The sequence below is a fragment of the Cavia porcellus genome, unplaced genomic scaffold, assembly GCF_034190915.1.
Source record: "Cavia porcellus strain 051 isolate PalLab524CR breed Dunkin Hartley unplaced genomic scaffold, mCavPor4.1 scaffold_4, whole genome shotgun sequence".
NCBI classification, from domain to species: Eukaryota; Metazoa; Chordata; class Mammalia; order Rodentia; family Caviidae; genus Cavia; species Cavia porcellus.
In genome coordinates this window covers 107,419,963-107,437,327 of record NW_026947487.1, presented here as the reverse complement: position 1 = coordinate 107,437,327, position 17,365 = coordinate 107,419,963, and the positions used below count along the sequence as shown (strand labels likewise).

At 37.5% G+C, this 17,365-nt stretch overlaps 1 protein-coding gene across 1 annotated transcript in view; it reads left to right on the top strand.

Moving 5' to 3' along the window:
• LOC100712932 (potassium voltage-gated channel subfamily H member 6-like) overlaps nucleotides 1-17,365 on the top strand; it is a 138,721-nt gene that overhangs the window by 15,197 nt on the left and 106,159 nt on the right. The window contains 1 exon segment of the mRNA XM_063246682.1: nucleotides 455-696. Coding sequence (XP_063102752.1) covers nucleotides 455-696 — 242 coding nt within the window.

The following is a 17,365-nucleotide window of genomic DNA, read 5'->3' as shown; positions in this document are numbered from 1 at the left end:
AACAGTTCAAAACATGAGTGTCCAGTAAAAACATAATTAGGCCCCATTAAACAGTGCCAAATAGAAATTCAGGACATAAGAAATTAAAGGTATGGGCAGCAGAAGCAACAGTGTGATGGAAAAGTTTAAGAACTAGAAGACAAGGCTATCAATGGTGACCAATTATTGACATACCTTAAAAATATAAAAGAACATGAAAATCAGTTCAACGCCTGCTAGATGATACAAAGAAAATTAATTGAAGATTAACTGAAATTAGTATAAAATCAGAAGACAGTATATAGCACTAAAAATCTATTTACAGAAATAATGCCAGAAAGGTTTCCCAAAGTGAATAAGGAAAGTACAGCACCCCCAGCGCACTGGAGGAGGACCTGGCAAGTGGCAGGGAGAAGCTGCAGGAAGGCAATGCAGCCCCCACCCATGCACCCGTGGAGACCCTGCTGGCTGACAGGGGAGAAGCAGTAGGAAAGAAATGGGGCTCCCACTGGCCATGCACGTGCTGCGGGCAGAAGCAATAAGGAATAAATGTACACTGGCGGAGGCCCTGCCGGCCAGGGAGAAGAGCAAGGAAGCTGTGCAGCCTCCCTGTGTGCCAGCAGCAGCACTGCTGGTGTGGGAGAAACAGCAAGGACGCCGCCTTCCTCCTCCCTCTCCCCCAGCCACCTCTGAGCAACCAGACAGACAGAGGCTGAAGTGATAGTAACCGAGGGAGGGAAGCAACCTCATATGGTATTTGATCAATTTTTCAGGCCTGGGATCAGTGGGCAACTATTTAGAGGATAATAATGTGTAACAAAATAATGACTGTGGATGTCTTACTGTCCTATTACTGTTTTGTTTTGTTTCATTTTACTGTTCTGTTTCACTCCCTTTAAAATAAATAAATAAATTTTTAAAAATAAAAGAAAATATGGTATTTAAATATAGTATTACTCTGCCATAAAGAAAAATAAAACAGGCATAGTTCTTCCTCAAAATGAGAAAAAGATCAAGAGAGAGAGGGAAAGGATCAAGCATGGTGGTTCACACCTGTAATCCCAGCACTTGGGAAGCTGATGCAGGAAGGTTGCCACAAGTTCAAGTCTATCCCAAGGTACATGGTGAATTCAAGGCCAGTCTAACTATGAAGTAAGACCCTGTCTCCAAAGAAAGTGACATGGAGCGATGGGGCGGAAGGTGTGAAAAAAGAATTAATGTGTCATATACATGTACCAACTTCCCACAAGGAATGTAATCATTATATACTAGATACATATCAATAAAAATAAATACATCCAAAAGCATTTTCCTGATAGCTCCACAGCGTGAAGAAATAAACTAATTCAAAAACCAACTTGAGCTTCAAACATTAGGGTTAAAGACTAGGGTAGAAGCAGAGTCACAGCGCTTACGTTACATTTCCACCCTTGCTGCTCCTCTGCCTCCAAGGTGGACAGTTCCTGCAGGCGCTCAGGCTGTGTTTTATTATTAACCCCAGTGCTAAATCTTCTACAGTGCCTGGCACAGAGCAGCCATGTAAGTATCCATTGAATGTACATGGAAGCTGTTTTTCATTTAGGCACAATGTGGTTCTATGCAGCACAATAGTTAAGTATCACATATGCTTAGATCCATAATTAGAAAGACACCACATATCCTAGGTTGACCTAGAAAACATTGGCTTAAATTTATTTTCCCAATGTTTGCATCTGGTTTGTACCTTCTTTCCTTCTCAAAGGTGTTACTATGTGGGGTTTAATAACAGTACACTCTGTATCAGTTCTCAAGCAGTGTATTTGTTTGGATTGATACATATTAGTGCAATAAATATATTATATGTTGTTCTTTAATTTTCCTTAGTAAGATTAATGTAGATGTACATTAGAGGCATTTCTTAATTAACTACAGTATGTTCTCAATAAATAATAATACTCAATATTACTAGATAATATTGAAATGTAAGATTATTATATTGATAATAGTAAACTTTAATAAAATAATATTTAAATATAAAAGCTATTTGATTTCAGTAAAAATTTAAGATCTTGACTCAAGTTATTAAAAAATGGATCATATAAATTATTAAGACTACATGATGAAACTAAGTCCTCACTGACATCTTGCAAGGAACATCAGAATAGAATTGCAAAACTGGGCCAACACCAGTAACAATGTTTGTTACACTGGGTAAGACCCACAAGCAGCTCCTGCCCAAGTTACCTGGCCGATTAGACCAACATTAGAACTCCTGCTTTAAACATTGTTCACATTAATTTGAAATGTAATTGCATAGTCACATCAATGTAATCAAAGAAATGTGTTTTTTTACAAAGTATAATCATTTTCTAATTACTAATTAAGAACCCTCCACAGTTTATTAGAATTCTACCTTAGAATTGTTTGATGAATTACGGTATATGAATTAGCCCAATTGCCATCTGAGAGAACTCAGGTGACACTCACGCATGCTAAACTGAGCCTCCGTACCAGAGTATCAACCCTGCACTAAGAGGAAAGGATGGAGAGCTGAACATGGTGCTTACATTGCACCTATCACAGGACATTTCTTTATCTGGTGGATGGTGTAATGCCTAGCTGTTTGATCTGCCATCAAGGGGTCCCTTCCACAAGAAATTGGTTTACACTGGCAAATACCTATGTGGCTCTTGTCTGACCACCACTATGTCACCAAGATCCTGATCCTTTATTCGCCCCGCATCCCTGGGTAGTCCTTAGATCATCAGATGGAAGGTGCAAATTTAAAACACTCCTGCAACAGAAACCAAACTGAATAATAATTATTATAGATCCTAAGCAAAAGGACACAATGAATGGGGGAATCATTCCTCTGTCCCTGGGTCATATGAGATAGGAATAAAGAGCCAGGGAGTGGGAGGGGGCATTATGGCTTATATCTAGATGGCCCCCAAAGCCTCATGCACTCCTAGATGGGCTTTGGGGAATGACTGGATCACAGGTGTACAGTGTTGGATTAGTCTACTGATTGGCTTAGTGTGATTTTAAGTATGAATGATGGATTTACTGGGGGGAGGGGAGACCTTACCCTGATTGTAGGTGGCACCAATCAATAGATTTGTAGCCTGGGTGGAATAAAATGTGAAGAAAGGAAGAAGTCGTGGTGCTTCCTGCTTGCTAGACCATAAACTGTTTTTCCTCTGCCATGTTGTCCTGCCTTGGAGACAGCAAACTGTGGGCAGAAACTCCTACTAGACATGGGGTAAAATAAACCCTTCCTCCTTTAACTTGTGATGTCAGGTGTTTTGTCCCATGAATGAGGAAACTATGACAGAGGTCAACTAGCTATGTATAGGGTGAAGGTCACTTTAGGTGCAAAGTTAAATGCCTAATAATCCACTCAAAGGAAGCTACAGAAAAGCAGGGAGTCTAGTCCACTAAAGGTCAGAGGCTTCTAAATTCTCATCTCCGGTCACCAATTTGAGGCATTTTGAGGTGCAGAACTAGAAATTGCATCAAGGAGACTGAACCTGTTTCTGGTATATAAAAATTACTCTTGGATTTGTAATGGATACAGAGGCAACATAAAGCTGAGCGTTTGCTAGATTGTGGTTCTAATTAGTACTGTGAAATCAAAGTCACACCCCCATGTTTCATCTCTTCTCATCTTCACAATCAGTTTACTTAACCCAGATTCTAGAGGAAAATGATAATGGTCCCATTGGTTCTGAACTGTGACTTTGGTGTAATAGCCACTGAAAGACTAACTTTTGTAATTCCTGTTATCTAAAATGACCATCTGCACAATGAAGTTTAAAGTCCAGTTTAAGACTTTGGGAGTAGTCTCTTAAAATAGCTGCCTACATTTATATAACACATGGGCATTGCATAAGCACCCCCAATTCTATCTTCCAGTCCTATTGCTGTCCCTCTTAAACTGTCTAGACTCATTTCCTCATCATCAATATTGGAATAATTACACTAGAACAGTATATTACACAAAGTTAAAAGCCTAAATAAGAACCTAAATGTATAGTAGATGTTGTGAAATAGGAAGAAAACGTTCAAATGAGAAGGGGAACTAGGGAGGTGAGAGGAGGACAGGAAGGAAAGGAAAAAAGCAGTGAGAAAAGAAGCACAGAATGGAACCAAAGCCCTTACAGAGCAGGGGAAGAGAAGTTGAAGGGAGGGGACAGCAATGGGAAAAAAATAAGAATCAACATATATCACATACAGGTGTAAATTCCCTATGATGAGTATGATTGTTATATATACTAAATTGTATTGATAAACTTGATTAAATTTTTTAAATTGAAATAATTACCCTAGGACAATATATCACACAAGACTAAAAGGTAAATTAAATAAAACATGTGTAAATGCTATATAAAGTGAGTCTCTCTGTGCATGTGTAATTAAATCCTGTAAGGTATTTCTGAGTGGAATTATCTGGGAATGGTATAAAAGTCCTCTCTCTAGGAATGAGAACAGCCAGTGGAACTGATGGACATTCGTTGTCACCTTTCTATATACAAGATTCAGTGCTACATGCAGACAATAACATGAACATTATTGTGCCTGTTGTCTTAGCCACTGAGTCTCATAATTTACAAAGTTCAAACTTAAAAATAAGCTGCCTCATCCAACATCTGTATACATAAATCTCATATCTACCCTGCTGAAAGAAATTCTCTAGATTGTGCTTACACCCCATGAAAAGAAAGTTTGGTTCCAAAAAAGTATTTCAAAACATACTTTCACATATACAAGTAGAGTTAAAAGCATCTGAATTCTTATATATCAAAACATGCTTTATGCTTTCTCAGGTAGAATATATTCTGATGTGTTCTAGTTTGTATTACTCCACTAACATTTAATGTAATTACTTATGTAGTTGGACATAAAGCTATTGTCTTATTATTCATTTTCTATTTGTCCCACATTTGTGCTTCTTTTTATTCTTTTAGTATCTTATTTTGAATTAAGTAAGCTATTTTATTACTTTATTATTCTATTTCTATTCATGGAAAATATTCTGCAACTAGTTTAAGCAGTTATTGCCAGAAATTTAAGCATTTTTGTTAATGTTTTAGAACATTCGAACTCCTTGTATTCCATTTTTATTATTTTGTCATGTCACTAGTAACTTAAACTATTAGATATTAAATTTATTTTTGTGTTGGCAATATCCCTTTATATTCACCAACAAGTTTATCCTTGTGACATTGTTCATTCATTTCTAGGTCCTCATCTTTCATCTGGGATCATATTCCTTCTGTGTGTAGAATTTCCTAATTAATTTTATTTTCAACAAATATCCTCAGTCCTCATTTATCTGAAAAGATTTTTCTTTTGCTTTGCTATTGTTTTTGCTTTGTTTTGTCTCACCCTTTCCAACACATGACGGTACAATGAGAAGTCGCCAACCTGTGACCCGAAGGGACCCTCCCCAGAACCCACTATGCTGTCACCCTGATTGCAGACTTCCAGTCTCCGGGACTGGGAATAATTTTTATCAGCTTTCTGGTCTATGGTATTTTTATAGCAGATTAAGGTATAGTTTCACTACCAAAGAGAGTTCTCATGACTGACATATTTTGCTAATGGCAAAATGAACAAAAATACCATGTTCTCAGATGATGCGAGCGTAGCTATATATCTTTTTATATGAAGGGTGAAATGGCTGCTTTATGATATCATCTACTGAAGCTAAAACACTACTAGAAACCACAAGTTCGTCTCTGTTGGAATAATGGAAAAGACAAAGACTAGCAGTTGTAGCTTGGTGGTACAGTGCCTGCTAGCATGCGTGAGGCCCTGAGTTCAACCTCCAGCACCACCAATAACCAAAAGGATATAAGAATATTGAAAAAACAGAAGAGAGGTGAGGTCATTAACAGCCAAAAATGAGTGCTGTTTTAATACCAGCTTGTGGAGACTAAAGTAGAAACAACAAAAGTGGTATCTTGCAAAGATGTGGCAACAGTTAAAAAACAGGGCCAGCTCAGAAGTGATGTGGTTTTACTTTAGGATTCTGCTAACAATCAGCATGATTTACTTTAGGGTGGAGTATGAGCCATAAAAACAACAGTATATTTTCTCCCTCTAAGAGAGTTCTTGGCATTTTACTGAAAACTCTGACTGTCCAATTATATGCTAGGTAGTCTGTTTTCAAAGCCTCAAATATATCCAGAAGCACTTGTTTTCTTCAAGAAAACAGTTTCAATATTATAAAAAGCAAAATCAGATGGATGTATACCAATTTGTGTTTGTAAAGATAAAATTAAAACCTTTTAATTTTGAGCTATTATCAGAATCTTTTCCCTCTCCTTCTCCTCCTTCTCCAGTCCTTAGAAATTGGAATTAACCACTTGGTTTTGCTTTGAAATGAGAGTACACAACTTCTGAGTGGGAGAATTTAACTACTGCAGCTCAACTCTCTAACACACTTTCCCTTCCATAAAGCAGAGCCATAAGGAGGAGCAGTTACTCTGAAACCTCCCAAATTTGCAGTGGACTGTGCATGTATGAAAAATAAATCCTTGCTAATTAAGCCGCCAAAATTTGGGGACTGCCTAACATTTGATTGACTCTCAAGGGGACACCAATCAAAAACCTTAAAATCTAACTCAGCGCAGTACTGATTGAAGGCTCAGTAGGAAGGAAAATTACATTACAGGCTGGAAAGATGGCAAGCCACAATATGACTAGGAAAGTAATTGGTAAACAATCTGTTTGATAACTTTTGAGACTGTTCATGTACCTAATCATATTGTAGCTCTATGGAAAATAATTAGAAAATGGAATGTTATTAGCATGAGTCAGTTATTATTGGATGAATTTGACAACATACTTCAAGAGAGGTCAGTTCTGAAAAGAATTTTCGTTTGCTAATAGTTATTTTAAAAGTCCAAAAATTCTAGGATCTCCAAAGTCAGAAAGGCAAAATCAATTTAAACCCAACTAGTGAAAGATTAAACTTTAGGTTTTTTCCTCATTCCTATCATAGCTGTTTCCACACACGCCCAACAGTCACATTTGATACTCTTTCTTCATTTGGCTTCGGATCATCAGTTTTTATTCCCTTGCTTCACTGACCACTCACGACAGTATCCCTCATGGTTCTCCCTCATCTCCTAGACTTCCGACATTGCGAGGCTACCAGGCATTACCCAAGGATATATTTTGTATTTATATATACTCATTCATTGGAGATAACATAGTTTTAATACTACACATATGCTGGTAATTCCCAACTTCCGCCCAAAATTACAGTTGCCTAGGCATGGTGATGCATACCTAAAGTCCCAACTACTAGGCAGACTGAGACAAAAAGATCTCTTGAGACCAGAAGTTCAAGACCAGCCTGGACAAAATAGTGAGATCCTATCTTTAAAAGTAAATAAATAAAGTCTGTCTACATGACATTTTGATAGATTACAAATAAGTATGTCAATTATTCTGTGTCCAAAATTGAATGCATATCCTCTCTACTCTGGGGAAAAAAAAAAAAAACACCTAATCTCCTACACCTGCTCTTGGAAAAGGCTTCCTGATTTCAGTAAAAGAAAATCCCATTCTTCCAATTTCAGTGTTATTAATCTTAGTTCCCTCTTTGTTTCTTCTCTTGTCAAGCCCAAATATAATACATTAGAAACAATCAGCTCTATTTTTATGTACATCAAGAATCTGAGCTCTTCTCACTAACTTTTTCCTTATCATCTCATTGTTAGCATCTCTTTCCAGGATTACTAGGGCAACCCTATTTCTCCCTATTTCCTCCTTTGACCACCCAAATCTATTTCCAACTTAGCTGCCAACACTTCTTTTAAAACAAGGTCAGAGGGGCTGGGGATTTAGCTCAGCAGCATAAGCTCCTGACTTGCAAGCAGGCGGTCATGAGTTTGATCCCTCTACCGATTTAAAAAAAAAAAAAGGAAAAAGACAAAAAAAAAATTATAAAACAAGGTCAGACCATGTCACTTGCCCAGCTGCCATCTTCTACCCTGATTGCTAATTAACCCAGAGAAACCCTCACATCCTCATTTTCTTTTTTCTTTTTTCCATCTCTTTTCAGTCTGTAATTTTCTGCTTTTTCTCTTTTGGGAAAATAATATCTAGAATCAACAATGCCTAATATGCTCCCTCCTCGATGCCTTTGCAATTGATGTTCTTTTTTATTACTTTTTAAATTTTTATTTTAAAGAATATAAAACCAAGCAAAATAAAACAAAACAAAGCCAGTCAAAACAAATCATTGTAAGTGACACACAACTTCAAAACAATAGGAAATCAACAATGGCTAGCATGTCTCTTGTTGTCTTCAAAAAAAGCTACAAATACCTTCAGACATAGTAAAAATCCAACTAAACAGAACAGAATAGAACTGATAAAAAACAATAAATGCAATAAAAGACTTCAAAACAAGATAACAATAAATCCAAAATGGTTACCATAATATAGCTTGTTATCTTTGAAACAGCTACCTATGCCATCAAATATTATAAAATTAAACAAAACAAAGCAGAATAAAACCCAACCCAACAAAACAATAAAAATGATACAGGACTTCAAAACAAGATAATAGGGAATTAACAATCTTCAGAAAGCGATCCCCCCCAGATGCTACATTGAATATTGTTATCCTCTGAATAGATGATCAGACTACCAGCTTTAGATCCGCAAAGTCAGTGAAACACTAAATACTACAAGCATTAAACCTCAAAAGCTATTATTGCAGCTTGTGTTTCTCTGGATCAACCAGTCACTTACAGCAGGGGTGGAAATAGCGGGGTTGGCTCTCCTAGTTTCCCAGCCTGAGCACAAGAAGGACTGGCATCTGGCTGTTTCCACAGTGGCCCACACGTGGTGCTGATTTGCAGGGAGGACTTGCTTCTTGGTGATTTCTTGTTCTCTTCCCCTGCAGTCTGCGAATGGTGCTGACTCACAAGAAAAGTCTGGCATTTGGCTGTCCCTTTAGCGACCTGCACATGGCACCAATTTGCCTGCAATTGATTTTCTTTTAATCTAGAATATTCTTCTTTCTCTCTTCTTCAAATTTTTTATTAAATTCTATCACCTTTTGTCTCCTTTTTTTTTTTTTCCCTGTGATGTCACTATTACCCAGTATAGTAACCGGCACATAAGACTATATATGAAAGTCTAGATACAAAGAGAAAACATGCTTACTAGCCACTGTCTTTCCTAAAACACTCAAAAAGTTTCAGCCTAGAAATAACACAGAGACTGGGTTCAGATTCTACACGATCAGCTGACAGCCCAAAGAGGGATAGCTTATACAAAAGTTCACAATGTTTGTGAATTAAAGCAGGGACTCAGCATTGGAATCCACAACTCCAGGGCTATTTCTGCTCTAATAAAATCACTTCACACTCACATAGATATATATCTATGTGTGTATAAATATATCCATGGACATGTCTATATACACATATATTCTCGTGTGTGTGTGTGTGTGTGTGTGTGTGTGTGTGTGTGTGCATGTGTATACAAATAGTTTGAAGTATCTTAGGAACAAACGTGCCCTTCATGACCCTGATACAACAGACAGGAGTCCTGCAGGTCCGTGGCTTCTTTATAAATTCAAATAGAGGCTAGAATCAATAATACCTAAAAATATCTAATTTTCCTTCCAGGATTAAAGAATAAATTGCCTGTTTTATATTCCAATGGTATCTTCAGAGTTCAATATACAGATACACATTTTCACCCTTAAGCAAATATCACTCTCTAGATCAGTTTAAACATGTCACGAATCTTGCATTTAGTTTGGCAAATCAGCTATTAATGACCCTGTTCTTCCTACACTGTTTCCTCCTGACACAGGAAAATTATTCTTCCTAATACTTCAAGATTCTCCACACTCATCTTTTAAGATGTTTTTGCAAATTTCCCAGCACTAGTTTTAAGATTAGATTTTCATTTCAGAATTCATATTGCAGTCTAAGGAAAACTAAATCCTCTTATAAATCATGTGTCAACAACCCCAATACCCTCATGGTTGAATGTAACCAACTTAGATAAGTAAGTATGTGCTTCTAGAACTTAGTATACAGCTAACAGCATCAGTTAGATGATATGCTCTGATAGACAGGTACTTAACATTACTTGGAAGATCTCAATCTGAAGTCTTATCTTTTCTGCTAACAAATTCCTTCACAATAAAACAGGCTACAGAATTCAGGACTAACGGAGACATTTTATTCACTTTTTTCCTTGCTCTTCATAATGTATTCCTCTTCTGTGTTGGCAGCTCAGTACACATTTCCATCTGATGCATTTTGGCATCAATAAATCCAAACTCAAATGCATCTCTTACTAGACAGGATGCTACCTGGAGATTCTCAGGTTTCATTTTACAGTTAGCCACCCAAGCAGATCCAACCAGTCACCCAGAAATGCTGGCCATCCTGCTTGTAATTCCCCCTTTAAACCTTGGCGGGAGATACTGCTTGCCATGAACACTGCAGAGCTGGAATCAATGACCTAGAAAGCCACGTCTATTCGAGTCCCACCTGGGGTAGGGAGCTGTACCTCCTTATGAAAGTCACATCTATTGGAAGTAGGCTGGAATAAGCAATCCTCACTTGCACCCTGTAGTTGTTATGGTACTATATGCCTAATATACTCAGCACCTAAGAGGAAAATGGGATCTGAATACCCTTTTAATCCAATTCTGGGCTCGATTAGAGTAATTATAAATCAGCACCCCTGGTGTGAGTAGAGTACATGATGCTCAAAATGATGCTCATTTGGGGGAACAATTATATTGATTTTATAACCACCCGATCCACAAAAGAAAACATTCTTCTTTTTCTTAGCCAATGCAAACAACCCATCAAACTCCCTCTCTCAGTTGAACTTGTGGAAATGTTTTACTCTAATTCTCTGTCTCGGTGTTCCCAGTTTTAAAAGCTCAAACATTTTCCTTTTATGTGCACTCATGCACTGCTGACATCCACCTCTTTGTGTATCCCTTCATCGTATCAGGGTCATAGCAGCTAACCTTTTAAACAATCTCTGTAGAGATGCAGTGAATTTGGACAGAGAAGCTGATGTTGCTGGTAAACAGAAATTGAGAAATCCATTTTCTGCTAGCTCGTGAAATCCATGTCATTCTGTATTTCTTTTTTACTGTTCTCAATCATTCATTTTACATATCAGGCCTGAACTGGAGTCTGGTGCATTTCTCTGGCAGCTGGGAGGAAGTTAACAAACAAGTCACTGCTTTATTTACTGCCTTTCCCTGTATCTCTAGTGATCGATTCCAAGAGAATCGATTCTTAAATTTTTACTAAATGTGGTCCTGAAAAGAACCATCACCCATACATGTCTTTTCATGTTTGCCAAATAGCCAAAATAATCCCCAAAGAAAATTTCCTTCCATAATAAGTGGGCTCTTCCCATGAACACAGTATATCTAAAGGTAATAAACACTTGAGGTTGTTAGTATGATCTAGTTTTACACACATGTGAATGTGATCCAAAATAATTATTGCTTATAACTGGGATTTCTTGGCCCCTCATAACAACTTCTTTAGTGCAAAGCCTTGTGTAGGGACAACTATGGAAAGAATGAAGGAATGAACAAGTCAGTTAGGGGCCAAATTCTGTTTCTTTATTAATTTCTGGGATGTTTCTTTTTCTCACTTTCTTCAAGGAATGTTCAACTTCTTTCCTTGTACACATAGGCATAAACTGTGTTTTTACTTCCTACTATAATCTACTTCTAATCTGTAAAATTCCTTCATTTCATCTTGAGTGACAGCTTGGTAGCTCCTTGTCCTCATCCTTGGTTCCAACCCTTTCTAGAGTCTCTGTCATCTTTTTTATAGGTTCCAAAAGTAGAGAAATTCAAACTCTGGGTTGAAATTCAAAGAAAAGTGAGACATGAGCACAGCAGGTAGAGTGAATGGAAACACACTAGAGGGAAAGAAGGACGGGAAAACCTCCTATAAAACTTATTAAGTGCAGTCAACACTCTACTGACACTTTTCCAATAAATAACCTTTCTACACCCAAATTATTTTTGTAGGTATTCCCTAGTTAAAGCTCACAGTGCTTTGGTCATATCTCCTGATACACTTTGTGCTGAAAATGGTCATGTCCTTGGTAGGACTGGAGCTCAACAGCCATTCTATAGTAGTCATGTAGGCTAAGCCTCAATTTCCCATTGCCAGATTTTTATCCCAATTAATAAAAGATAGTACATTATGGAGTCATGTGGAGAGGGAAAACATGCTTCTATTCCATGTATGTGAAAACAAGATTTACTCTCCAAAGCAATAAGAAGACAAAGTGCTCTGTCAACCAGGTAAGAAAATTTAAAGTCATTTTTATTCTCAAACAAATCTGGAAGGCTGTTTTCCTTAAAGTGTAAAGAAAGGAATATAAAATAAATTGTTGATTTTACTGCACAGATTAACTATTCCATAAGAACAATTATACATAAACCTCCAAATGCTTTGTCTCCCCCACCATGCAATAACCTCATTTAGGGTGGCTGTGTTTGACTTTTTTTAAAAATTTTTAGAAATGAAAACATGAACTCAACAAATAAATAGCCAAATTAGGATGAATTGAATGTGTTTAGAATATTGAGAACCTATTTACATTTCAATAAGATATTTCCTCAGTGCGAGTCTTAGATAAATCTCTCCTGAGATGAGGCTGGAACACAGAATTAAGAAGAAAGAGGCGCCCTTGACAATTTGGAGAGAAGGAAAGATAAGCAGAGGGGTGTTTAATAGAAACAGATGTGGATGTAATCCCATTAGGAAGGAAAAAGCTGTACAAATGCAACATAAGAGGAGGGGAAATGGCTTTAAACAAGTATAATGGAAAAACCTGGGGCGCTTTGAGAACTCAAGCTAAGAATGAGTTCATGACTCACTCTCTTCTAATTCAAAGCCCAGCAACTGGTGTGTTATGTGTATAACTTGAAGAAAGGCATGATGTTAAAGCACAGTATGTTTTTTTCTGAGAAAGGTTAGTAGGAGTTTCTAAAAGTGGCAATGTAAGATTGAAAAGGAAGGATTTAACAGCCTAAAATGGCATAGAAAATTTCTGTGGTCACAGATCTATAGGGTAGTCTGTTCATTTCTGTTCATTAATAATTATTATTGTTTACTTGCTGTTGTTATTTTTTTCTAGTAGGAAAGATATGAGTCAATCTTAAGGAAGGCCTATTGACTAAAAGCTAAGCATTGAAAATGTTGTATAGAAATTTACTGATTTCAGTTTCTTTTGTGCGAATCATAGAACTTTACTAATTCTACCTTTATTTCTGTAAAGCTTTGTATAGCTTGAAGGAATATGAAATAGGCTAACAGTTGCCATCCCATCACAGTCATTAACTGATCAATGATTAGTGCTTTAGTGACAAGGAGAGATTTAGCTAAAGTAGGTAGGAGAACATATCTCCCAGTGCACATCAAGAAAAAACAATACACCTTGGCCAAACATGGTGGCACATGCTTGTAATCCCAAGCACTCAGGATACTGAGGCAGGAGGATCGTTGTGAGTTCGAAACTAGCCTGGGCTACAAAGTGAGCTCAAGGCCAACCTGAACTGCATAACAAGACTCTATCTCAAAAAGACAAAAAAAAAAAAAAAACAGTACTCCTTCATACTGCAAGAATATTCTACCTCCAAGAAAATATTACCCTGCCTTGTGTCCTATTTTTCTCAGTTTTGAGGAACTGAGATTATGACTCAATTCCTCCACCTTGTTGTTTGGAGAAAAAGAGTTAGGCAGACAGCCTATCAAGGAAAACCTGGAGAAGACTTGGAAGCTCATGTATACAAATCTTATTTCCTAAAAATAAAAAATAAAAATTAACAACACAGATATGGTTGTAACTAAGTACTCTTGCAGCATGAGACCTTGGGTTTGATTTCCCAGGGCTATCAAAAGAAAAAAGTCACAATTCTGACTGTTCCAAATCTTGACACCTTTGCCCTACATCTCAGACTAGAACTTGGATGGAAGTCTAAGCACATCTCTCAAAGCTGAGCCATGTCATTGATGATTACTCCAAAAAAATGTCAACAGTGAATCAACTAATCCCAGTGAATCAACTAATCCAAGACTTTAACGGCTTTAAATAATTCTATGTAAAGGTTAAGAAAAATTCCTCAGTAATAAATTTGTTCCACATAGATGTGGTCATAATGTACAAAAGCAACATCCTTTGGCTAGCACTGCTGCAAGGAGAGGGACAGAGCTGCACATGTGAGATACATGCTCCTTCTGAATCTTTCACCAAACCTTCTTCCTGCTTTTTAATGCAGGCGTATCAGGAATAGATCCTTTAGGGGAAAAGAAACTTCAAGGCCAAAAGAATGGAAGGAGCCCTTAGGTAACAGGTAACAAGCATTTTGTGGCCTATTTGAGAAATGAACCAAGACTTTGGTAAAACTAAAAATAAATTTAACTCAAGTGAATTTCTAGTTTGCACAGATTCAGAGAAAATTCTCTTCCACTTGCTAAGTAGTGTTACTATTATCACTGTTGTAAAAGCTTTGGAAACTCCAATTGCTTCAACATTATCATAAAATGAGAGATGAGAGAGAGGAGGAAGAAGAGAAAAAGGAGGAAGAGGAGAGAAGAGAGTGTGTGCACCCAAGTAATAGGTCATGTATAATATCATTATGTTTTGCCCAGAGAGGTCAGGAGTTGGAATGAGAAGGGTTCCTTTAGTAAGGTACATTTTAAGACAAAAGGTTGAGTTTCTAATGAACCATAAAGAGAGAAGTAGACTTCTGTGACATCTGTGACAGAAGCGAGAGAGAGGAGGTAACAAATTGGATATGGAAAGCCAGGCGGGGTAGTGCACACCGTAACAGGACTGTATCTAAAAAACATAAAATAAAAGTTTGCCAGGCATGGTGGCTCAACCCTGTAATCCCAGGACTCGGGAGGCTGAGGCAGGAGGATCCTTGTGAGTTCAGCCTAGGCTCAAAGTGAGCTCAAAGCCTGACTGAACTGCATAGAGAGACCCTGTCTCAAAAAAAGGCAAAAATAAATAAAAATAAATGTTGGATGTAGACATCCTCAGCTAATAGCCAGTCAATGAGCTATCACCCAGAGCCCTGAAGCCACTACACTTTGATGGACAGAGAACTCCAAGCTGGTGAGCTGAGAGGTTCATGCAAAGGAGGATTGCTGGAAACCATAAGAATGCCAGCCCAACTAGTTTATTAACACAAAATAAGACATCACAGCATTGTTGCCACTACACAAAGAAACTTTTCCTTCATACTTACATAGTCAAAGGAATTCTAAATGTTTAACACTTGACTATCTAAGCAATACATGCTTCTTAGATTACCTTACTCAGGGGCTGGGGATTTAGCTCAGCGGCATAAGCACCTGCCTTGTAAGCAGGTGGTCGTGAGTTTGATCCCCAGTACCGGTAAAAAAAAAAAAAGATTACCTATTCAAGAAACTGCCATGTCCATTTACATTTTTCTCTCTCTCTCTTCTCCCTTTCTAGTAACAATCTCATTATAAATCTCAAGAGTTGTGCCTGGCAGATTTGCCTGATTCACATTCCTGCCCAACCATTTGTGGGGAAGGGGTCAGGATGACTGATATATTTAAGTACATTTTGTAGTCTTCAGAAATTATCAAGAAAAAAATACATACCTTGGGACTCTATGATGAAATATTTCAATATAATAATTAAAAGTCATGGACTTCTTAGCAAGATGTTTTTTTTTCTTCCTAGAGAAATACTTAAGTCAGGATCCCCAATTCATATTATTCTTTCCTCAAAAGTTAGTTGCTCTTCACTATACATGCTGTTAAAATGGGAGAGACCTTTGGTATCACTGTGTGGTACCTGTGGCCTAGCACTTTCACGCCCGTGTCACCTCCCTTTCTCCACCTCCACATGGCATCACGTTACTAAGCACCATAAGTGCCATGTTGCTAAGCAACACCAACTTTGAAGGGCACTTGAATTACAGGGCCATATTCCGAGGGTGTGGGGCTCAGACAGTACCAGGACACAGTCTACAATATAAGACTTCTTTAAAAGGGATTTTTTAAAAATCAAATAAGGTAAGAAAAAAATGACACAAAAGTACTCATACCACATTATACCAATAGAATTCTCCAAAAATATCGTATCAGGCGGGGAAGTGTCACCTTTAAGAATTCAGATATCCAATTTATTTCTGGAGTTCCAAAGTCTCTGCTATTTTTTAGTAAATACTCTTGGCAGACAGGATGCAAAGGGGGACTGAACTGGCTAAAAAAAAGGCTCCCTCTCTGGGCAGTCTCCACTGGCCTCTGCATCTTCCACAGGCGGAATTCAGCCAACACCTCCCATCCTTTTTGTTGTCATTGCTGTGTTGTATTTTGTTTTCATAAGTACTTATTTTTTCCGCTAAAGCAAGTTTGATAAAAGTAGAATCAATTTTTTTTTTGTTTCTGCTGCCATCAACATCTTTTTGTGCCTAAATTTTACTCACTTTTTGGCACCATTCTTCCCTATATGTGGATCTAATTTTCTGTTTCCACACACTATCATTCATATTATCACTTGAGGACACCTTTTCATATTTCTTTTTTTTTCAATTTTTTTTATTTTTTTATCGGTACCAGGGATCGAACTCACAACTGCCTGCTTGCAAAGCAGGCGCTTATGCCGCTAAATCCCCAGCCCCCTTTTCATGTTTCTTATAATGCTGTTCTGCTGCACAGCTTTCTAATTGTCTAAAGAGATTCTTTTTTTTCTATTTTTTTTTTCAGTAAGTCATTGCTTTGCCTTCACTTTTAAATGATATTTTTGGTAGCTCTAAAATGCTAACTTTACTGGGATGTTTTTCTTCTCACTTAGCATGCAGAAGATACAATTCCACTTTCCTCTGCTTGCATAGTTCTGGAGGAGACATCTAAAATTACTCTTATCTTTATTGCCTAATAGTAATGTCTTTTATGTCTGATTGCTTTTAAGACATTTTTCCTTATCACTGGTTTTCAGAAATTTGATTATATTGTGACTCCATCAGTTTTCTTTTTGATATTTATCCTGCTCAAGTCAGTTGCAACTTTAAATCTCTCTATATATGTAGGTGATTAATTTTCAGTTTCTCTAACCATTATTTGTTCAGGAATTTTCTCTGAGTGTCTGATCTCTGAGATGCCAATTAAATACATGTTAAACCTTATGGTATTATCCCACACATCACTGGACTTCTGCTGCTTTTATATGAGTCTTCACTGGGGGGTGGGAGGAGTTGAGGCAGGGTCTCACTATGCAACTGAAGTTGGCCTCAAATTTGCAGAACCTTCTGCCTCAGCCTCCCAAGTGCTGAGATTACAGGCATGCACCTCCATGCCTGACCTTGCTGCTTTTTTGTGTATTTATTTTTCTC